At 41.7% G+C, this 23,625-nt stretch overlaps 3 protein-coding genes across 7 annotated transcripts in view; all 3 read left to right on the forward strand.

Annotated features, from left to right (window-relative positions):
- LOC130696870 (protein trachealess-like) overlaps positions 1-16,500 on the forward strand; it is a 33,731-nt gene extending 17,231 nt beyond the window's left edge. For 3 of the 4 annotated variants that reach the window (XM_057519997.2, XM_057519998.2, XM_059495479.1), the window contains exons 3-10: positions 11,827-12,134; positions 12,716-13,177; positions 13,246-13,367; positions 13,447-13,682; positions 13,756-13,862; positions 13,936-14,083; positions 14,155-14,716; positions 14,788-16,500. In XM_057519997.2, coding sequence (XP_057375980.1) covers positions 11,827-12,134; positions 12,716-13,177; positions 13,246-13,367; positions 13,447-13,682; positions 13,756-13,862; positions 13,936-14,083; positions 14,155-14,716; positions 14,788-15,591 — 2,749 coding nt within the window. In that variant the 3' untranslated portion in view covers positions 15,592-16,500. Of the gene's footprint in view, positions 1-8,125; positions 8,490-11,826; positions 12,135-12,715; positions 13,178-13,245; positions 13,368-13,446; positions 13,683-13,755; positions 13,863-13,935; positions 14,084-14,154; positions 14,717-14,787 lie in introns of those variants that run through there. The other variant, XM_057519996.1, reaches the window with a different exon arrangement.
- A 581-nt stretch (positions 16,501-17,081) lies between these two features.
- Positions 17,082-18,800, forward strand: LOC130696561 (F-box/WD repeat-containing protein 1A-like). 2 transcript variants are annotated; one of them, XM_057519644.1, is made up of 3 exons: positions 17,082-17,121; positions 17,226-17,351; positions 17,422-18,800. In XM_057519644.1, exons 2-3 carry the CDS (start codon positions 17,331-17,333, stop codon positions 18,742-18,744), a joined length of 1,344 nt encoding a protein of 447 aa, XP_057375627.1. In that variant the 5' UTR covers positions 17,082-17,121; positions 17,226-17,330; the 3' UTR covers positions 18,745-18,800. The 2 variants fall into 2 exon arrangements, with proteins under 2 accessions (XP_057375627.1, XP_059351346.1); XM_059495363.1 differs by having other exon boundaries at positions 17,088-17,351.
- Positions 18,801-20,639: 1,839 nt separating this feature from the next.
- Positions 20,640-23,115, forward strand: LOC130696472 (F-box/WD repeat-containing protein 1A-like). The gene is made up of 11 exons (XM_057519546.2): positions 20,640-20,800; positions 21,008-21,118; positions 21,186-21,294; positions 21,355-21,494; positions 21,549-21,860; positions 21,924-22,037; positions 22,108-22,185; positions 22,271-22,533; positions 22,605-22,676; positions 22,742-22,859; positions 22,915-23,115. Exons 1-11 carry the CDS (start codon positions 20,756-20,758, stop codon positions 23,083-23,085), a joined length of 1,533 nt encoding a protein of 510 aa, XP_057375529.1. The 5' UTR covers positions 20,640-20,755; the 3' UTR covers positions 23,086-23,115.
- The last annotated feature ends 510 nt before the right edge of the window (positions 23,116-23,625 follow it).

Here is a 23,625-nt window from a genome sequence, read left to right on the forward strand (position 1 = left end):
TTTTTCCGAAAGAAGACGGGTAAGCGTTATGACAAATTTGCTTTGCCTTTGTTCCCGCCGATGATAAAACTTGATGACCTTGTCATTTTGACGGAAAAATAATTTCCCTGCACGGCAATCGGAATGCGGATTTGAAATCAGCCACAGAGATATCGCAGCGAATCAAACAGCGATATTTCTTTGCTAAAAAAAAAAAAAACAAAGTGGTGTGGCCGGAGTCATTCAATAGCGTAGAACGGGCTTCCCATTATGATCCGACAAGGGCAGGACGCTCCTGCTCTTGTCGCTTTTTAAATCATTTCAAAGTTCTTATGCATTCAACAGTAGTTTCCCTCATTCGTGTTAACCGTCCACATCATTTTGCATACCAAGTACGCGTCGATGCGCGTACGCTAAACGTTGATAGCTGACAATGTCATCGACTCTACTTTATTTTATTTTTTTCGGCCACTACGAGTCAATGTAAAAAAAAAACACGTAAGAAAAAAAAAAGTATGGTTTAATATAAGGCGGGCGACATGCCATTGCGTTTTCAGAAATGCGCTGCGTGACGCGAGTTTGAAGAAACAAGAAGAACAAAAAAAAAAAAAAGACATTGAGGGAGAAGGGGGGGGGGATATCGACCTACGGAAACGAAGAAGAGGTACGTGTACGAGCCAAGTGTGTGATCCGATTTAGAGGGATGGGGGGGGGGCTGCTGCTCGGCAAAAGAAGAGACTGGAGGAAAAAGAAAAGAACAAATTCAAGAATAAGAGTAGAGAAATCCAACGAAAAGAAAAAAAAAAAAAAAAAAAAAAAAAGGGGGGCAAGAACACAGGCACAGGAGCATGTAGACGGTACAGTACAGAGAGACCCGACCTGTTTAGTAAGCATAGGACGTCGTGACGTCATTTGGTATTCCGGCCGGCTTCTTGCTCATCAGCTTTGCCCTCTTTCCTTCTTTTTTTCTTCCCTCTTTCTTTTATGCGCTAGTCTACATCGACTGCTGCCTCTCTTTTTTTTTTCTCAATCCACCAGTATATTTATATATTATTTATATAAATGCACGGCACTATAGCCGACAAGCCGAAGCGAGTCACCATTAAGATGATTTCTTTGAGCGACTTCAAACTTTAGTGCAACGACTCGAACGTATTTTTTGTTTTTGTTTTTTTCACGTCAAATCAAAAGAATGAGAAAGCGAATGCGAAGGAGAAGGAGAAGGAGAAGGAAAGACAAATTCGGGGGGTAACCGGAGCAAAGTCGACAGTTTGATCCAAGCAATGCATTTCGATCGCGTTCAGATGAAGGGGAGAAAGAGGCAAAGATGATGCGTGTACATCATCAGTCAAATGGATATAGGCCTATATCACATCCGTGTCATGGATATTATTATTATTATTATTTTTTTTTCTTTCTTTCTTTCTTCTTTCATCCTTCCGTGATGTTGGCATATGGTTTGCTGGTTAGGTGTTTTCGACACCCGAGGGATCTAGCAATAAGGTTTCTGCGTCACGAGAGCTTGCATAATGAGGGCGACCCTTTTTAAATCTTCTAAGCTCCCGTAGCGAATGAGATCTATCAGAAAGCCACCGTAGAAAAAAAAAAAAAAAAAAAAAAAAAAAAAAACACAAAACAGATCGATTTCTTGTTTGTACAATTTATTTGACGAGCCTTAAATTGATGAAACTAATAAAACGAGGAAAAAGTTTGGAAAAAAAAGTTAAAGATCAAAAGGTGGGTTTCGTTCTATTTCCACATAATGATTCATTACAACCGTTCACGTGTGTGTATATATATAGACCTATGGCCTACCAATGCAGGTGAAGGATCAATTTCTAAAAAAAAAAAAAAAGTTGTGGATCTTAATTCTGGGGGGGGGGGGGGGGATGATATTTTGGTGCCCCGAAGGTTAACGGGTCCGGCAAGTTGATCATACTTTTTGGGTTGAGTAACGCACTACTACTGCCATTTCACGTCCGCATTCGAAATCCACAGGGCTCTGGCCCGGCTCAACTAAATGGCCATTATAGGCCTCTATATATAGCGAACCGTGTACCACACACCAAAGTCCCACTTTTATTATCGAAACTTGTTTAACTCTCTCTCTCTCTCTCTCTCTTCTCATCTCTTTGTGGCTCAGCGTACAGAATGTCAGCGGACACGCCCACAATGTGTTACCGCACTTTTTTTTTTCTTTTTTTTTTTATTATGTTCAAACAACAAAAATATGTTTTTGCTTAAAATGAGAAATGTGAAGAAAGTCCCCATATTCATAAGCGACGTGATGACTCCGTCACAGTCATCTTTACGAGTACTGCCCCCAATATAATTTATTCATGGCCGAAGTAAAGGCTGTTTTGTCCGGAGAGCTGCCGGCCGTCGGATCTCTTTGCTTTGATTTTTTTTTTTTTTTTTTTTTATCCGTTAAAAGAGTCTTCTGCAAGATCCCCCATTTCGTCCGTCATCTTCAATTATCCATCCCTTTTTTTTTTTTTTTTCGTGAGCCTGGCTCCAGCCTTTTTCTGATTGGAGCATCTCGCACGAATGTTAGCCGTGGCAACATCCGCACGCCTAAGAAACTCCTCCCACTTTCTTCCATGTTTCGATGAAGCGGGCGGGAACAGCGATAGTCATGCGCTTTCAACTCTTGTTCAGCCTTCAAAGTTTTAACGTGCACACATACTTAAAAAAAAAAAAAAAAAAAAGAGAGAGAGAGAAATAAACAAGAAAATAAAAGCTCATATTTCCAACGCGTGCGGCCATTCGTGTGTTTATAAAAAAAAACAAAAAACATTTCAATTGAAATTCAACTGCGTTGTTTGACGTGCTCATCTCTGAAACGTCGTACGGTTTAGATCATTTTCGTACCCTCCCTCCCTCCTCCCGCCCCGTGGAATGTTTTTTTAAACTTTTTCCCGCAATTTCTGGTTAAGAAGCTACGCGAAGTTTGAGGGCAAATGTCAATCACGCATCAAGGGCGAACGAAGAGAACGTGACGGCAGCCAGAGAACAACATATTCGACTGTCAGATTTACACTTGTAGCGTTCAACACATACGCACGCATACTTTCTGATAGCCGAAATTTGGCGGGACGTGAAACGTACACACACACACACACACACGTACATAATCCAAAGAATTTATCCATATTAGTCTCACGTACCCCGTTCTTTGTTGGCCCGCCCCATCCCCCGTAGCGCATTTCAAAAGAGTCATTTAGCGAATAGATTTTTTGTATCCAGGTGTAAATAATCGCAAAGGCCTACAGAAAAAAAAAATAGGCCCTCGACATCAAAAGATCATTTTTCTTTTTGACCTCTGTGCGTACCCGTGTAAGGGACTTGTGTGCCCTGTGACAAGCCAAGCAAAGGCTAAAAGAGGCACGTATGAAGAAGTCCAATTCGTTTGATGGATGCTCTTTTCTTCTGAATAATGGCCTGATGGAACAAAGTGCAAAAGAGGTCTGGAGCGATGAGTCAATATACAAGTGAACATTTTGCGTCCCAGATGCGATTTCTTTTTTTGTGTGTGTGTGTGTGTGTGTGTGTGTGTTGTTTGGGCAATCTCTCTCCATTCGTTTCTATCTAAAGGGCTCACACAGACTCATCACGGCCTCGTGAACTGAAAGAGCAATATCAACCCCCGTCCCCCCAACCCCTAAAGTATATATATACAATATAGGGATGGCAAAAGGTTCTGTAAAGGGCATGTAGTGGGTGGAGGGGGAAATGAAGAAAGAAAGAAAGAAAGAAAGAAGAAGAAAAAAAAAAAAAAAAAAAAAAAAAAGGTCATTTGTCGTCACTAGACTTATTGGTTAAGTATTAGCTTATAAACACAGAAGGCCGGGTTGTGTGTCGTGCCACCATATCGAACGATCGTTTATTATGTGGAGGGCTTGCCTGCCCTCCCTTTGGCCTTTTTGCTGTGTCGCTACTCTGTGTGCGTGTGTGTTAATGTATCGTTAACAACCTCATCAAAACTCACCCTCCAACTTTAACCCACCCTGGCTTTTTCTATAGCCGTTATGTCACAAATATGTACGCAACACTTGTGACTCGGCCGAAACTCTTTTCATTTATCCGATTGTTTATCGCCGTCATTTTCGCCAGCGTATCGTTCTTTACTAGTTAAACAATTGCGTAAGGAAAACGATAGTATGTAAACCTTTAAAAAACGATAAAAAAAAATGTGCTTCACTTCCTTATGTTAACGGCCTCTATTTATTTATTTATTTTTTTTTTTTCTTCCGGGATCTTTTAAATAGGCCATATATAAATAAATAAAAAATATAAAAAAAAAGGAACAATCGCCTCGTTGCGTTTCGAAAATCATCTGCAACCTCAGCAATCCAGCATTTTATATAGATGCAATTGTGCTGGACTGATGCGTCCGAACCCCGATGCTGAGTCCAGCAACATCGACACTTGCCACTCTATTGAGTGATTGCGCGCGTGGGTGTGTACACACGATGCGGCTGTTGACACGTGACCTTATAAAAGATCGCGGCCCGGTATGGGGGACCCACAGTCATGGGTTAGTTCAACCTCATTAGCACCTTATTGAAAACCATCATCTGACTCTATAGCCTTAACGTATTTTTTTTTTTTTGTTTTTTTTTTTTTTTGTTCTTTTTCTTTCATTTTATTGCATTCCTTTTTTTTTTTTCTCTTTTAAGTTTGGTATTATTGTGTTTTTTGTTTTTTGTTTTTGTTTTTTTTTTATCATTTTCATCTTCGTCTCGGTTATATTCCGGAGACGGCCGCCGCGATTGCTCGATTCTGGCTTTCCCCGAGATCAATTTAATTATAGCGACGTGACACGAACGACTAATTCACGAATGAACAGAAGGAAAAAAAAAAAATGGAGATCTTTTTATTTTCGGTATTTTTATTTATTTTTTTTTTTTCGGAGGGAGGGTTTTAATTCGGGTCAGAAGTCGGACACTCACGGATTGCGTTTGCCACTAATTAAAACACACCAGTCATGTTGGCCAATTGGAAACGTCGCCCGAGTTGACGGAGAGCGTGATCGTGACATCCGCTTGCATCGTATCACGTATTTTTTTTTGTTGTTTGTTTTTTTTTTGTTGAGCGAAGAAAGGTAACTAGTTTTTCCTGCAAAAGAACTAGTGACTGATGAGAAAGAAAACGGGGGGAAATTAAAACGAGAAAAAAAAAAAAGAAAAATGAGCTACCATCTTGAATAATTGGAGGTAAAAATAATTGAACAGTCTCGTCACGCGCTTATTGATTTCAAAGAGGAACGGGACGGCCGATTAAAAAAAAAAAAAACGAATTGGATAGCGCTGGTTGTACATGTCATCTACACTCATCTTCTTTTTGGACGTGAGCCCCCCCCCCCCCACCGCCGGGGACTTGTTCATTCTATTTTCATAGCGCAAAACAATTTCATTTCAAAATCTGATATCAACATCACTAATTTTAAATCGTAGAATGTCGTAACTGCTGGAAGGAAAATAAAAACACATTTAATTTATTCTGAATTTTGTTTTGAACCACGAGAGCTCAATCGATACGTTCTAAAAAAAAAAAAAAAAAAAACTAAATCGAAAAAACCTCAAATCAGCTTACGAATTTATATTTGAATGACTATATACGCATGTAACGTAGAAGCACAGAAGCAGAAGGAGGGGTGACGTCAAAAAAAAAAAAAAAAAATGTTATAAAAGACGCAAGGTTCTTACAAGGGTAATCAAGGTCTATTGGAGGGTTCGGTGCTAGTCTTACTGGTTTGATCAAATGGAAAAAAAAAAAAAAAAAAAGAAAATCGCTCGCTGTGTGTGGTACTATTGACTATGGTCGCAAATCCAATTCACGCTAGACCTTAACCTAACCTAACCGTCTTTTTTTTTTTTTTTTTGGGCTTGCCCATTTTCTCCCCTTCATTCCCCCGCCTGACATCCCACTGATCGGAAATCCTCCCCTCGGCCCAACTTGTCTGCCTTATGCGCGTTTGTGTATGCTTTTTTTTTTTATTTGATCCATGCACATCCAACCATATGGCGAGAGGCGGGAGCGCGCTGGCGCGCGCGCGCGCAAAACAGCGATGGTTGATGCGCGTAATTGCATTGAATTTCCATGAACAAATGAAGGGGGGGCTTCCACGAACCGCGGAGCAAACTTTCTAGCGGGCTTAATTGCTCTTAGACTCTGCTACAGACGGAGAGAACAGCACGAGGGAGGGGGGGGGGATGAAAACTTGACAAGGGGCTTCAATTCGATGAAGATACTTTATTAGCTGGTTCTTATTTGTCTTGGGGTTAAATCCACATTGATTTAAGCAAAATGAAACACTGTCTTCAATAGTTAGCCACGCGCAGCGCTGAATGTAGCGGTTAAAAATGATTCATCCCGCCGATTTTGAAATTCTTGGGGACTGGCTTTAAAAAAAAAAAAAAAAAAATGCATCATGTCCCACACGTACTACTGGAACGTTTCAACGGCTCGTTGTACGAGCCGTGATATTTATTTTATTTTATTTTTTTTTTTTTTTTTTTCACGCCAGCATTATATTCTACGATTCCAACTGCGTGCAAGTGATGGGCGTGCGAGTGTGACAAGGAATATAAACAAGTTGTTCCTTTCTGGTTACAGAACGTGTACAATCACGGCACGTCGCCGTACTGGCATAGGCAACTTTCTTGCCCAAAGTCTTGGGCTGTTTTGGAAACAAAACAAAACAAAAAATAAGAAATAAGAAATAAGAAAATAGCAGGAAATAGAAGCAAAAGATTCACACGCTATTGATCGTTGATCTGAAGATAATAGTATCTATCCTAACATTTCCGGTTATACCTATCGTATCTATATTTTCTGTTTTATTTCGTGCAATAAGCGGAGAGAGAATGATGTCGAATAGGAACATGGACATGTCATGTTGTCCGCCTCAGGTAACGCTCGTAAACGCTATATCCGGACATATAGGATGGCCGGCAATATATCCTTTTCAAGTGTCTAATAACCGACACGAAAACAAAACAAAACAAAACAAAAATCTCACAGTTTATACTATTAATACCGACCGTGAGCAGTGATTTTTGTAAAATAAAAACAAAAAAAAAAACAAAAAAAAATCCCACGTCCAAACGTCTAATACTTCGAAAACAATTTGAGTTTATTCCTGTCCAAGTGAATCAGACGGGCATTTTCGATCGTTTATTTGTTTACGACCGATGCGGATCATCTTTTTTTTTCTTTTTTTTTTTTGAAAAAATCCTGTATGTCTGACCGGAATTCCGGTTTGGTAGATAACGGGGGAATTTGGACTGGAGTCTGACATCTATAGGCAAACGAAATCGATTGCCTATAAACAAACAAAAAAAAATTGGCGTAGAATTTTTTTTTGTTTTTTTTTTTGTTTTTTTTCCTCCGATGTTTTGCCCCTTCCGTCTTCAGCCGGACGAGTAGGAGGAGAGACAGCGAACGCTGTGGGTGGTTGGGAGTAGGCGGAGGAGGGAGGTGGGGGCGGATGAAGAACGAGGAGCTCATACCAAATGGGACGGATGAGGAGTCGCCGGCGACAGTCTCCATCCCAGTGGCTAGCAGTAAGTGCGTACCTGCTTCTCTCGCTCTCTCTCTCTTTCTTTTTTTCTTTCAAAATTACTTGCACTGCAAAATCGTGCTCCCGGTACCGGACAAGTTGTTTGATCAGGCCGGTCACATTCCGCAGAAGAGGAAAAAAAAAAACACACAAAAAAAACAGGCGCTTGAACTGAAGGTGCAGAGAGAGAGGAGGGAGACCTTCATGTCATAACAAATACCTAGGGCTTCTAGCTCCTCCTACACCAGTTGTGTGTGTCCACGTCGTCGACGTTTTTCTTCTTTTTTTTTTTCGAGAGGACAAAAAAAAAAAAGCGGAAGCAAGTCGGGACTAGTACGTCCGCCCGCCTGCCCGCCCCCCTCCGTTTGGAATCATTGATATGCAAGAGCATCCGGCTGGTGGACAGTAGTAGTAGTGACCTGGTCGGAATCGATGATTCGAATCCCCTCCGACGGCCCTACAAGAATTCAGAATTCAAGTTGTGGAACACTTTTTTTTTTTTTTTTTTTTTTTTTGGTGGGGGGGGAGCGGTTGGAAGTTTTTTTTTTTTTTTTTTTTTATAAATATCGGGAGGTGTGTGATTGTTGCTCACGATGGCCGGCTACGCTCTGGGCTTGTGCGGAAGAGCCGCTGCCACCGCTGCCGGAATCCGCGATCATTTTAGTGACGAGTCGTCGTCCGCCTCTTGGATGGTTCTGCCACCGTATCCGCATCATCAGTATCCTGGCGGTCCGGGAAGTTTAACGGCAGCGGCGGCCGCCGCCGCTGCCATGGCTGGAAGTCTGGTCGGTCACGCTAGTATGGGCCACCATCACTCGGCCGTTGCCGACTACTCCGCACTGGCTTCCTCGCTCCAGCAGCAGCAGCAGCAGCAACAACAACAACAACAACAACAGCAACAACAACGTCGTTCGCCTCTCTCTTCCGCAGCTTACACGCATTCATGGTTAGTTCCAGGCAAAAATCGAAATTCGTCTGCTATTTTTCCCCAGCTCCGTTCTTATTTATTTTTCCAACGATCGCGTCGCAAAGAAATTAGAATTTGTACTGAGGGTTCAATTAATTCGTTCACTTCGTCCATGGGTGGTTCATTGACGCGCACGTTTTGATCTATGATAGGGCAGTTTGTTTCTAGTTTTTAAAATGGAATTGAATCGCCTTCTGTTTAACGTTACGAAGATGCGTAATGGAACGGACATTTTATTCTTTCCGTTTGAAGAACATGCGGACACATCACAAGAGAGAAAAAGGTCCAACTGGGGAAAAAGAAAACGAAAGTGCTAAGTTGATTTATTGAGAGCTGGAGCAATCCCCTTGTACACCATCTTTTTTTTTTTTTTTTATTCCTATCTTTTTCGACTTGTTCTTCAGCCATTTGCAACTGGCTCTCAAGTGGATCTATGTTTTCCAAAGACCTTCGCATCGAATGTAGTACATAAAAAAAAAAGAAAGAAAGAAAAGAGAGACACACACATCAGACAGTAGTGTTAAGAGAAGGGCGGTGGGGGGGGCTGACGGATAATCCAATCGTCCAGTCGCTATAGCTTGTCCTCTCATTCTCTGGAGAATTCCGCCAACATCACACTCCAGGATTAACTTTGATGCCGAAAAAGCAAAAGAGACTCTTACTCTCTCTCATCGTATATCGTACATGATGATGAACGTCTATATCTTTTTGCTCCAACCATCTCCCTCTCGCTTTCCCTCTTGGCTTTTCTCTTGACGCGCAAAATCAACGAGCCTAGAGGTGTCCGTCCGCATCGGATACGTTCCAGCGGCCGAATCTTTTTTTTTTTTTCCCAAGCAATATGGCGGCTAATTTGGTTTCATCTGTTCTCGCCTTCTTTTTTTTTTTCTTTTGCCCCTCTGCCGATGGTGTTTATGTTCTTTTACTTTTAGGCCTATAGAGATGTTCATTTATACTGGCAAGCCTGTTATGATTGTTACCGTGCCTTTTGGTGTATAGTACATAAATGCAGTTCTCCCTTACGTATTATGCGTACGGCCCCATGAGTCTCTTATCATGACCGTTGCGCATTTTTTTTTTTTTTTTTTGATCTTACGACACACGGGCCGTTTGAATCACTTCATTCAGTATGGTCATACGTGATGGTCGTCTAGGCCTATTTTTAGGGTCTACCCCAATTTGATCTCTCGCCTTATGTACGAGTGCGTCTTTTTTTTTTTTTATGTTGAAGCCTAAGCCTCCTAATAGGCCTATACGAACTTATGAACATATCCGTGTCATATATTATCTGGGTTAGCCGAAATCAATATCTTTTTTTTTTGCTTTCTTAAAGGATCTTGTTCAATCTTTTGGTTACATTCTTTGGTGGACATGTTGTGAACATGACGAACATTAGAAATGTGTAATAATTCATGATTTAAAGCATCATTTTCTTTGCTACATTTTGCCATTACTGGGTCACTCTTTGCAATGGCTTATTCCTGACAAAGTGATGATTAGTTCACTTACCATTCACAGCCATTTTTTAGAATTAGAAAGGCTTCATTTTCAACGAGTACGTTTGCCGTGTACGCACCAAGTTTAACTCTGATATCGTCAGAGTACCGTAGATGTGAAGGGTGTGGACCTGTCGACTGTCTCTGGAACAAGTGGGGGGATTTACGTTTGCTATTTAAAACTACACGATTTGCCCATCTAGAGTACATCTACTAGCAAAACATCGACGTGCGACTATAATTGATTTGCTAGTGTTGAAAAAGCTCACGTTGATCGCTGTGTGTATGTAAAACCGTAGATCTGTTTGTTTTGCGTACGCCTCTATAAGCTGTATTGCGGGACGTTTGTACAGGTGAACGTAAGCTGCTCACTTGCGTCGATATAGAGATGGAAAAATTGAAAGAAATAAAAAGAGGCGCATGCAGCCCAAATTCAAACAAACAGTCCCGACGGATGGGTCGCTCTTTTTCTTTTTTTTTTTTGAGTGCCTCTTGTTTTGTTTAGACCTAACGCCGGCACGTGCCGTTCGTTTGTGATCTACCCCTCTTCAAAAGGAGTCCCACAGAAGAAAGGCCAATTGAATTCTTTTCCGTACACGGTCAATGAAACTGCGTGCGAATTAAGAAATGATGAATCATTTGTTTCAAGTCCATCATAATGTCACCCTGAACGGCAATACAGCATATGTTATTCCGACTGTCTTTTTCGATGAGAAGTATGCCGTGTTATTAAAGAGTAATGGACAGCTATTATTCACAGTCTTGCTCGTCTTTTTTTTTTTGCTACCCTAAATAAGACCCGCTGTGGCACGAGTTCGTATTGCACTTCATTTACATCTGAATAGGTGCCAATTATTGATCTGACCCTTTGCCCTTTATGTAGAAACCTCCCCCCCCCCCCCCGCTCCTCGAAGTGGGGTGGCGTAGGCCTTGGCATTTTGTTGAGGATGTCAATGAGGGAGTGGGGTGTTCTATACGCTGGTTGGAACGATCTGAATGACTAAAGCAATCGAACATGATTCTTTTCTGCTGGTCTTTTTGCTTCCCTGAAAATAATAAATATTACGCCATTCTTTGCGTATCAAACCATAGCTTCTCACCCTATATCGTCCGTGTGTCCGTTGTATGCCACTGGGAATCCTCCGGTGGTGTGGATCATTTCAAACAAACGGTAGAACATTTTTTTTTTTATATACGTATATTTTGTGTGTGTGTGTGTGTGTGTGTTTGAGGGGGAGAGGTCGCCCCAATTCGTTCATTCCCAAGACGCAATAGTCATCGGCTAGTTCTCGAAAAAAAAAAAAAAAAAAAAAAAAACGGGCGTCCATCGTTTTGAGTGGACAAGCCTCTTATAAAAACGGTACCAGAAACAAAAAAAAAAAAAAAAAAAAAAAAAAAATGGGATATTACCATGGGCAAGTCTTGAGGACAAGTCACAAGTGTGGAAAAACAGCCCTCCTCGTTCACCACTATGCCCATATCGGTCATCCCGCAAACGTATACAAGTCGCCCCCTAAAGACCCATTTCGTGAGCAACGGGGACTTGCTCCGGCCTGTGTCATTTGATCGAACAGTCTGCATTTTGTGCTACTGGCTTAGTATCGTTGTCTCTTTCTCTTATTTTATATTGCAAGCAAGAAAAAAGAAAAAAAAAAGAAAAAAAAAAACACAATGGGCATGTCAAAGCTCGTGAGAGAGATGAAAGCCATTTTGGAACGAGGTTTCTGTATTTGTTAGATAACCATCGCAAGTAGCCATTTGCTGGATAGCTTGAATGGCTCGTATTGATGATGTGAACCTTTTCTTTTTGTGTGTCACAGTATACTGGAGATGAGGAAAGAGAAATCAAGGGACGCGGCCCGATCCCGTCGCGGCAAAGAAAACTATGAATTCTACGAGTTGGCCAAGATGCTACCACTTCCGCCGGCCATCACTTCCCAGCTGGACAAGGCCTCCATCATCAGATTGACCATTTCGTTCCTTCGGCTAAAGGACTTCTCCAGTAATGGCGACCCGCCATGGATCAAGGAATCCCTTTCATCCATCACATCAGCCAATTCGAATTCTTCGTCATCGACAACGTCGTCTTCGACGGGATCTTCTTCGACGTCAAACAAGGCCAACAAAGGTCAGTACTTTGTGGTCCGATTAGGCCTATAACGAAATGTGTTGCCTTCTCGTGCCAGAGATATGCAAATGTGTCGGCTTTCCACTGATTCGATCAATGAATCAAATCAAATGAACTTGTACCGACATACGCACTTTGACAAGCATTTCTAGCTGTGTGGGCAAATCGAAGGGACGTCTTTTTTTTTTTTTTTTTTTTAAAGGGATTTGAGTTTTCACGATTGGCTGACTGATGACAATCGACCATCAGGTTGAATTGAATCAACGCTGACAACCCCTCGCGTCTATAGTTCTTTGGTTTATCCAATGGAAACTCAATGTGCATAACCCACCGAACGGAGGTTTTAGAAACTAGCCCCTTTTTTTTTTTTTTTTTTTTCCTCCTCCTCTCCTCCTCCACACACTCCCTTCTATTATGATGGAAAGTTGAATTTGATTATCTCCCTTTTTTATGGACGCTCGAAAATTCTGACATGTTCCACCACCACGTGTAAAACTGTGAGAATCCTAGTTTTTAGATTCAAAGACGTGGCTTCCCATCATTATTAAATCGAATGATTCTAAATGGATTATATTTTTTAGGTAACAGCCGTTCGAGATCGCATCAGAACCATCAACACAATCAACACCACCATCAACATGCACACCATCAATTGCAGCTGCAACAACATCAACAACACAATTCGATCCCGGCGAGCGTTCACGTCGAGTTGTTCGATCAACACCAAGGCACGCACATCTTGCAAAGCCTCGATGGTTTCGCTTTCTCGCTCGGCTCCGACGGCCGATTTCTTTACATCTCCGAAACTGTTTCCATCTACTTGGGCCTGTCGCAAGTCGAGATGACTGGCAGCAGCGTCTTCGATTACGTTCACACTGCCGATCATGCGGAATTAGCGCAGCAATTGGGCCTGACGTTGGCCACCAATCAGGCCCATCATCCAGCCAGTTCTTCCGGTACGAGCTCATCCCAACAACTGCCACCGTCGCCCGCTTCCGGCACGGGAAGTGTCGACGATGGAAGCTGTTGCATGAATCCTGATGGTATGTTATTCTTCACTGGACAACGATAAATTGGGGCCTTCTGATTTTGTTTATTTTTGATCAAACAGTAACATCGTTAATGAGTTTGGAAAGTAACTCGGCCTACCAGGGCCTCGATCGTTCGTTTTGCATTCGAATGAAGTCGACGTTGACCAAACGTGGCTGTCATTTCAAATCGTCCGGCTACAGGGTACAAACTAAAATTAAAACATTTATTCTAATGTAAGTCAGTTTTCTCTTTAAAACAACCATCTTTTTAAATTTCCAAGGTGGTGATGGTTCTGTGTCGACTTCGACCGCAAAGCCAAGCGTCTATTGCCAGCAAATCCGGTGTCGGGCAGCCGAACAGTGGGCCGTCAGGTCAGAACCAACCGGTTCCTCTACTTGGAATGATTGCCATGGCTATCGCCCTACCGCCGCCTACCGTTCACGAAGTTCGGCTTGAGCCGGACATGTTTGTTACACGCCTGGCATTCGATTTGAGAATCATTCACTGCGAGCCTAGGTGAGCATTTTAAACTGAAGACAACACTTAAAGCTTTGAACATAAAATAAATGATGCATAAAATCGTTGTTAGGATTGCTGAGCTTCTAGAATTCGTAGCCGAAGATCTAACTGGTCGCAGCCTCTACACTTTGTGTCACGTAGAAGATGTCCGCCTATTGCGCAAGGCCCACACAGATTGTAGGATTTACAATTTCAATGTTGTTCAGCCATTGGCTCATTTAACTAGAAAATTGAATTTTACGTTCGCTAGTGATGCACAAAGGGCAAGTTATGACGCCCTATTACCGAATCCTTAATCGACATGGAGGATTCACTTGGATTCAATCGTGTGCCACTGTAGTTTGCAACTCGAAGAACGGCGACGAGCAGAGCATTGTCTGTGTAAACTACGTCCTCAGGTAAAACAAGCGATTTTCACAAATAAATTTAAATTGTATATTAATTCAAATTTATCTGATCTGACACGCAGCCGCACGGAAATGAAAAACGTGGTGGTGGATCAATGCCAACTGGATTCAGCACCTAGTCTTCCGATGAAACCCAACGTTTTCAAGACGGACCATGGAGCGGTGGACGTCCTGCAAAGCTCAACGGAAGAGTCCAATTCGGAATGCTCTGAATCGTTAACGAAGAACGGAGTGACGTTAACCGATCCGCACCGATCGTCCGTGCAGAGCTCCGAACAAAGTCGGCCGTCTTCCGAAGTGGAAGTCGAGGTCGTCAACGCTGCGCCGGAAGAATCCGTTTCGTCGGGAATGCGGAATCGCGCGTTGCCCGGCCGACCGCATCACCATCGATCGGCCAAACGCAAATACGACGAGTTGGGCACGGTTTCAGCAACCAGCGACAGTGCGATGATCGGCCTCGACGCCAACAATCAACATCATTCAACAGACAATTCGAGTAGTAACGAGAGCGTATCCATCCAAGATCATCACCACTCGAACGCGATGACGGATCATCAAAGCGAAGTTGATGTGGCCCGCTGGAAGAGGCTGTACGCCGGAGCCATGGAAAATGATTCCCTTCAGGTATTTTTAACTCTTACACAGTAAATGATTTCGGTAGACTAACGTATTTTCATTTGATGAAAACGCATTAGGATCGGGATCTGGATGGAAGTGGGATGAATGGAAGTACTACAGATTTTAGTACGGATGCTCTACTGTCTAATGGGAAGCCACGCTCGACTATTCAGTGGATCGGCACACCGCCCGTACCATCCGGTTCGTCTTCAGCGGCCGCAACGGCTGCTGCCCTGTCGGTACCGTCGTTGTTACGTCAACTGTACGCGAGCAGGGAAAGCGTCATACGCGCTAACGTGCACGCAGCTGCGGCCGCAGCAGCCGGACGCGCGCAGTCCAGCTACTTCGCGAATGGTGATACCTTGTCCACAACGCCGACTGGTGTGCCCGTTGGCAACGATTACCCCGGTGATGTGTTTCCACCTACCTCCTCTCATTCTTACCATTCCGCATCGGCAGCAGCCGGAGGCTTTCTACCAGAGTATTTACCAGCCATGACTCCTCCATCGTCCGTTTCACCTCGCGATGCGGCTGCAGGTGCGCTGTTTGCCGCCGAGGCTTCGTTACGTCATTCGGCCTACAGCGGTCTCACCTCGGCCGAGTCTTCTTACACAGCCAATCCGAGCCAGCCACTGGCGTTGAAACCTCATCATCACGTTCACTACGGTCACGGTTCTCTCGAGCATCATCATCACGCCCACCACCACCACAATTCGGCCGGAGCCCATCATCAATATGCTACCGTCCAGCCTCTCGTTTCAACCGATGCTGGCCAATTCTATTCTCACGCACCTTCAGGTTTCCACCTGTACCATCCGCAGGTGGCCAAATCCTCGTCATCATCGTCAGTCAACAATTCTGCCACGTGGTACCCCAATTGACCTGCGAAATTTTACCGACTTTTGGCGTTGTCCGACCGAATTTTGTTTGACTGAGAAGTCTGAATAGATGTAGATTTTATTGGATAGGTGTTCGTCGACGGTCTGCGTTTAACTGTTTTGTTTTGTTTTTTTTGTTTGTTTGTCTGTTTCTATCCATATGAATTCCATTGACGAGTCGAATCATGCTTTCTTGCCTACACAGCCACGAAGACAGTTCCCCGTTGCGTATTTAAGAAGTTAAAACAAAAACTAAACAAAATGACAAACAGTAATAACCAAACGTCCCCCTTGAAGTAATAACATTCCGACAGCATTCACATGATTTGGAAATGTTCAGTGACTAGTCTTTGTTCCGTTAAATTTCAACGTAGCCAGTTTTATATCATGGACAAAACATACAATGTCGTGCTAAAAAAAAAAGTCCTTCTCTATAAAATTGTACAGTACGTTTTATTGCAAACAGTTCCAGACTGTTAGATTTTTTCCCCTTTGTCAGTGACACCGAACTGATAAAAAAATTGTTTGTTTGTTGTTGTTTTTTTTTTTTTAATCCACGCTGTCTTGTTATTGATGTGCTTTTCATTTTGAATAATTCTACTGAAGAGGAACTGAGATGATACCATTCGTGCAAAATGAATCAGCGTGCAAATGTGCTATAGAAATACTTCGTAGACTTGCAAACAGGCATTAAGTAGAATCTATGAAGGTTATTTATTTCATAGAAATGGATTTACGAAAGAAAGTGTTTGTTTTTTGTGTCTCCCCCGTCCTTACCCCCATCCCGTTTGAATTTCTATTGATCTTTTTGTATACATTCTTTTTTTTTTCAATTCTGATCGAAGTGTATCTCTGGCTTCACCTGCCATCGCCTCTTTTTATTCGCAATACACACACCCCTTATGGTTTCAACCCAAGGTTTTTCAATTTTTCTCCTTCACACTCGATATTCATAATTTATGAGTATTCAAATTCAAGTTGGTTACGATGCAACCATTTTTATTTCGTTTTGTGGAATTAAACGGAAAAACAAGAAATAAAGTTGGGCGCTAACAGCACTATGTTTTTTTTTAAATTTATTTAAAAAACGACTGGTCTAACGAGAAAACCGATAACTAAATTGAAATCGGCGTTCAATTTTGATTACGTTGTGCGATTTGTTTTCTCTAGGCTACCGAAAACTTATCGAATACCGGGAGCGATTGCGCATTGCGCTTTGCACAATTGAGTTGTAACGTACTAGCGTGCCAACATTTGGTACCGTTTTTGTTTGTTTCAGAAAAGTTTCTCTCATGAAAAATATAAAGTCATTTTTCGTGATTCTCGTTGATTTCAAATCTAAAGTAAATGTGTTCATTGATAAATTGGAAATTTTGGGGAAAATACAAAATTGGTGGAAAAGTCGGGCTTATTTTGCCGGACTTAGTTTGCCGGGCTTATTTTTAAGGCAATTTGCAGCAATTTGGCAACAATTTGGCCAGCTGACGAGCTATCAACTACAGAAACACAAACAAGAATTAAGTTCCTTGTGGTGTATGTAATAATAACCTAATAGTAGATTTAGTTCTTGTTGGGAAACTGTTTAGAATGTCCACAACATTTTTTACTGCAGACTCATATGGTGTCTTATCTCGCAGTTTATCTACGATGTAGCTCAACAGGCACATAACAGTACCAGACATCGAACGTCGGCACTTTCCCATTCCCAAGGACATACTTCCATTCAGGAAATATTGGTCGTCATGGACAAATTTATCACCAATGTTCGTATACAAAGTGCACCCTCATAATATGTAATCGATTGTGTAATTTTTTTTCTTGTGATTCTTCAAGGATTCCAGAATTGCAGATCAGCTGGATATCATACAGCAACTGCACGAGAAATGTTTGGATTCCGTAATGGTATACATATTTTCTCTGCTAGGCATTAGCGATTTACGTACCACTGAAACAGTTTGTAAACTTTGGTACTCCATTGTAAAGAAAAAAAACCTTTGGGAAAAACTTTACCAAAGACACAATGTTCGATCCTCCACATTGAAACTACTACTTGATCGACGAACATGTGAAGGCTTTAATACAGCCGAAGATGAGTTCTTGCATAAAAGACTGTTAAACGCTTATGAAAAAGTACAGCATAACTGGGCCACGGGCACCTGTGTGAAGAAATCCGTCAACGTTGGTCATTGTTCGCGATTCGTCATGGATTCAAAGCGCGTCATAACATTGGATTCGACTCTTCGTGTTACCATGTGGAATAGGTGGACACTAGAGGAAGAACGTTTACCACTCACGTGTGAAGATGGTATTTCAGAATTAACTCATCTTCAATTGGCCGAGGATTTGGTCTTTTGTTCGTATAGAGACGGCACAATCGTAGCATGGGATATAATGGAAAAAGCTGCTCGTTTTCGGTTCAAAGACGAAAATATTAGCGGTTGCGATTTGAAAATTCATACTGCCCATGGCTTATTGGTTAGTTTTGTGACGGTAACTGGGCCAGTTCGGGGTTGTGATCAGACCAGATTTTCAGTACGATCCCTTCAAAAACCTTTTAGTATTGTCGCTGACGAATTGACAACACGAATTCCCTGTGCCAGAGTGAAAGATGTAACGTCCGATAGTAATTATTTTGTTGTATTCCTATTTTGCTCAAACAATTATGTCGTTTCGGCTGACGATGTTAAGATTCAACTTCGGTCTGTAGATACGTTTGAAGTCCTTCGTGAAGTTTGTGGAATTATCCCCTCAGATCATGTATTCAAATACTTTGATGGGTGGCTTATAGCTGGAATTCGAACTATTCGTATATGGGACATAGAGAAAAGTGACTGTCAACATGTCATTCCGCAATCAAACAGTAGTATTGAAGAATATGAAACGCTAGTGGTTGATATCCAACTTGACGGTGAGCGTCTAATCATTCGCGATAACTCTGGGACGTTTAACGTTTGGTTGTTCTGTTGTAAAAAGGGAGCGAATTTGTCTAGCAGAATGGGGTTGCTTTCAAACAACAATGTTTCAATATCATCGGAACCTATTGCGAGAAGATGTGAAAAGTTTAAGTTTGACGAGCTCCAGATCGTTACGGTTGAGAGAGTCCAAGACGACCTTCGTGGCCCGTTTGACCTGCTGATAATGAGAAATTTTTTCTGATATGGCCACTGTTTACTAGTGATATCATCACCACTAATAAAGTCTTTGCTGCAAAATGTTCTGGTGTCTTGTAACATTATTGTTTGGATTACTTTATTCTTTATAGGTTTTTTACCTTGATCGTATCATTAATTCCTTCTACTACATGGAATAAATAAAATTTCCAGGGTAGCAAAACTATAATTGCTCAAGTCTAAAGAGAGATGTCAGAAAAAAAAGGAAAGAGACACATGAAAGGTGACACTTGTATTATACAAATTTGTTGCTTGCAGGGGCGAAGTTGTCATACAATTTTTCCTATGCAATTCGATGATACGCGTGTCGACATTTGTCATTCAGAAAAAGAGCGAAGAAAAAAAATAACTAATTGATTTTCATTTGTCGGTGGGTTACTTCTTTCTTAATCGTCTACGTGACTTGATATTTTCGTTTTTTATTGCTGAAATTCAGTTATTTTTATGAAGTAAAACTTGAGACTAAAAATATGGAAACACTTACTGGGGCATGACAACGACTTCCCCGAAAAAAACAAAACAAAAAAAAAACAAGATAGGCCAAGCACCCACTTTAGTTGAAATTTAGAACGGCAGATGGCTAAGTAACAAAATGTATTTTGCTGTTTAGGACTGTTTTTTCCGAGAATTTCTCTTTTCTCGCCTGCAAGCGCCTCGTCAAGGTTGCGTAAAACCACTTCCGTATCCCACCTGCACTCGGACTCAAGACAGAATAAAAAAGTTGCACAATGAAATGAATCACCTTATATGTCGGTAAATGATTTGGCTTTGTTAGTTTTATGGACACAAAGTGGAACGATTGAAAACCCTTCTAGCTTATCCCTCACAAACAGTCATTGGAGCATATGTCCTGAATGTTGGTAACCTGAATGTACCAATTAAAATTTGCCGATCTTGAAGTGCAATTTAATTGAAGAATATATATATTTAATAGAAATTCGACTTTGTAGTGAACAGGCGGGAGAAACTCAATTTTAGTGCAGCCTGATCGAGCAAGTCAAACTTTCTACAGCGCTTTCGCTCTCGACCTTCTACCAGTGAAGCGAGTCGCGTCTCGCTTTCTTCTTACCATTCTCTGAATGCAATACTTTTTTTTCTATTAGTGACCTATAAATCCCATTTCGTTTATAGGCAACATTCAAATGGTCAACAATGCTTTTTTTGCCTACGTCTGTAAGGAGACAACTGGTTTGCTGTACTCATCGCAATAGTACGTCATGTATTTATGGCGAAACCGTTTTCAGGTGGTGCAATCGCGAAATCTGATCGTGTCCCACGATGAACCACAATAATCGACGAAAGCTGTCGCTCGCGCATAAACTTGCTGACTGATAGCGTCCGGCCAACTTTTTCCAGCAATAGTGGAAAGTAGCATAATTCGTAGGGGAAAACAGAACGGTGGACTCGTTTATTTTATGTCTCTATAAGAAATAGGCCATCTGATAAAGAATATATATTTACTGCATGGGAGGAAACCTATAGCGAAATTACTAGAGGTGTTGCGTTAGTTTTCTATAAGCGTATGACGCTTTTTTTATTTTTAAAGCAGAGGTACTGTAATACATAGCTATGAAAAGCAAAAAGTTGATCTGTTGAACATTACCAAATGTAAATGGAAAATTATTTGTCCTTACAGATATTGGTCAACATAAATGAAAATGCGCAATGTGGCGTTCGTGAAGTCACGACACAAGAGAAATCAGCGGACCGCTTTATTGGTTTGAAAAGAGTGCTACAGCGCCGCAGTGTCAGAGTCGCGAATCTTATCAATGAAGTGAATCGTAAGCTGTATTGGGAACCTAGCCCCCTTGAGACTGCGATAACTAAAAGAAGTTTCCGAGCATCGGCACCGCAGCGCTGCCAGCGCCATGGTTACATTTCGTGTCATTTGCCAGTCTCGAACGAACCTAGTCTAGAAGAAGTGGGGTTGAGGTGGGGAAACACTATTGTATTTGGCATTGTCATTTCGCCGTGAAATAAGTGAGGAAGACAGTGAAATGGAAGCTGAAAACATCGTGGAAGATGTTCCACCAGCGATTGGGGTAAATAGGGCTTGTTTATTCCTAGTTTAAACTGGAGAAAGACATTGGTTAATGAAAAGAAGAGACAGTGCTATAACTCCAATGGCAGCCATGTTGGAGGCCTAATTTCCTTGTCAACTTCCGAGTTTTGTCCGTAGTTCCTTTACTCGTGATCAGTGCTGTTTTACATAATTTGCAATATATGAAGTGTTTTGTGCTTCATTTTAGGCGAATACGATGCTCAGCCTTGTACGAAGTCGTTCGGAACTATCGTCCAATTACCTAGTTGAAAAGGAGCCCTGTCTAAAGTGCTTTGATTCTTGGCCAGAATCAGACCAGGTGTGTATTCTTTTGTTTTGTCCTATTATGTATCTAGTCTGTACAGTTAATGACAATTCTTGTCCAGGTGGAGTTTGTGGAGCAATTGTTGCAGCGAATGTGTCACTACCAACATGGCCACATTAACTCGTTTTTGCAACCAATGCTTCAACGAGATTTTATATCATTCTTGCCCAGTAAGTATAAAGATATTCATTGTATTTTATTTGTGGTATAAATTTTTGTTTTCAATTCAGAAAAAGGTCTTGACCACATAGCTGAAAATATTTTAAGTTACCTGGATGATAGTAGTCTTAGAAATGCCGAACTAGTCTGCAAAGAATGGAGGCGTGTGATTGCAGATGGAATGTTGTGGAAGAAACTTATAGAAAGAAAAGTACTTTCACTTTACAAAAAGCTTGAACTTCGAGTTAACGGTGTCTTAAAATAGGTGCGAACAGATTCACTCTGGAGAGGCTTGAGTGAACGGCGAGGATGGGGTGCATATCTTTTCAAACCTCGTCCCGGTGAACAACAGCCAGACCATTCCTTTTATAGAAAATTGTATCCACGTATACTTAAGGACATTGAACAAATTGAAAATAATTGGCGGTGTGGCAGACACACACTGCAACGAATAAACTGCCGATCAGAAAATTCGAAAGGCGTATACTGCTTGCAGTACGACGACCGACGCATTGTCTCTGGTTTGAGAGACAACACCATTAAAATTTGGGATCGGCAGACTCTACAATGTGCAAAAGTAAAATTTTTGTTTTAGCGGCCTAATTGGATTTACTTATTCTCTCGCGTGATCATTTTTAAGGTTCTCACCGGACATACTGGATCAGTGCTTTGTTTACAGTACGATGAGCGTGTGATAATTAGCGGATCGTCTGATTCAACTGTGAGAGTGTGGGATCTCAGTAGTGGAGAAATGGTACTCAAAGAAAGACATTGATATAGAAATAGTGTTATAATATTATTATTAACTCTTTTCTTGTTGGAAGGTCAATACACTCATTCACCACTGTGAAGCCGTCCTTCATTTACGGTTTGCTCATGGGCTCATGGTCACGTGTTCCAAGGTAATCTAAAGTGTTTATTTATTCGAGCAAACACCAAGTGGAAAATGTTTTTATTTCATGAATTAAAAATTATTTTTATTTTTAGGACCGAAGTATTGCAGTATGGGATATGGTGAGTCCCACCGAAATCAACCTCCGTCGTGTACTTGTGGGTCATCGTGCAGCTGTTAATGTCGTTGACTTTGATGACAAGTATATTGTCTCAGCTTCGGGCGATCGAACCATCAAGGTCTGGTCAACGGCAACCTGTGAGTTTGTCCGTACCCTAAACGGACACAAGCGGGGCATAGCCTGCTTGCAATATAGAGACAGACTAGTTGTCTCTGGTTCTTCCGATAACTCAATTAGGTAGAAGTTACTTAACTTGATCCAATAATCATATAACTCACCTTCAATGTTCTACGGTCGTTACCTTGCAGGTTGTGGGATATTGAATGCGGGGCTTGCATACGCGTATTGGAAGGACACGAAGAATTGGTTCGATGTATTAGGTATGAATGGTGAATTCAACTTTGAAACGCGTCAACGTTTTTAACTGATTTTTCGAATGCTTTAGGTTCGATTCCAAGCGCATCGTAAGTGGAGCATACGATGGAAAAATCAAAGTGTGGGATTTACAAGCGGCACTGGACCCCCGGGCACCAGCTGGAACCCTTTGCCTTCGAACCCTCGTGGTATTATCCTTAATCATGAATCTATTTTACTTGTTATTCATGGAAATATTTTTAGGAACATACCGGCCGAGTATTTCGACTCCAGTTTGATGAGTTCCAGATCGTAAGCTCTTCGCACGATGACACGATCCTCATTTGGGACTTTCTTCACACAGATTCGCCTTCTAGTTTAACGCCATCATCACGTACCTCACCCCAGCGCACTTACACCTACGTGTCCATGTAAAGCTTCTCTAGGTCGAGGACAAGAGAAACAGGCATCAAACTTAATGCGTTAGTGAAGGCTATCGCTCCTGTTGTTTGAAGTCCCGATTCGAATCGAGGGATGTCTCTCTTGCCTGTCTCTCTCGCCCGTTTTTTTTTGTGCTTTTTTTTATTATTATTAAAAAAACGTCATTCGCTAAGTTGTTCCATTGTGTACGGTCCAAATAGACGTCGTCTACCTTACTGATTGGAATGCATAATTATCTCGGGAGTGTTAGTGTCATTTTCGGCCGCATGTCAACGGAAGCGGAAACAACTTCGAGTATGTTTACTTTCCAAACAGCGTTTCGCTTTGTTACTTTTCTCCTATACACTTTGTGTATTTTTTCTCATCATCCCCCCTTACTACTGTAATGTGTGCTTTTTCATCATGGCAGGGGAGGGACTATTGTACAGTACATGTGATATTCCATCTCCAGTTATATGTCGTCTTTTATGCACTACCCAGTTGGGTCCAACAATTTCAAACTACTCCTTACAAGAATATGGGCTTAGGTAAAAA

The sequence above is a fragment of the Daphnia carinata genome, chromosome 5, assembly GCF_022539665.2.
Source record: "Daphnia carinata strain CSIRO-1 chromosome 5, CSIRO_AGI_Dcar_HiC_V3, whole genome shotgun sequence".
NCBI lineage: Eukaryota > Metazoa > Arthropoda > Branchiopoda > Diplostraca > Daphniidae > Daphnia > Daphnia carinata.

Coding starts and splice junctions, on each gene's coding strand:
- LOC130696561 (XM_057519644.1), top strand. CDS start 17,331: ATGGACAAATTTATCACCAAT. Junction 17,352..17,421: donor TGGACAAATTTATCACCAAT/GTTCGTATACAA, acceptor TGATTCTTCAAG/GATTCCAGAATTGCAGATCA.
- LOC130696472 (XM_057519546.2), top strand. CDS start 20,756: ATGGAAGCTGAAAACATCGTGGAAGATGTTCCACCAGCGATTGGG. Junction 21,861..21,923: donor AGACTCTACAATGTGCAAAA/GTAAAATTTTTG, acceptor ATCATTTTTAAG/GTTCTCACCGGACATACTGG. Junction 22,038..22,107: donor ATCTCAGTAGTGGAGAAATG/GTACTCAAAGAA, acceptor TCTTGTTGGAAG/GTCAATACACTCATTCACCA.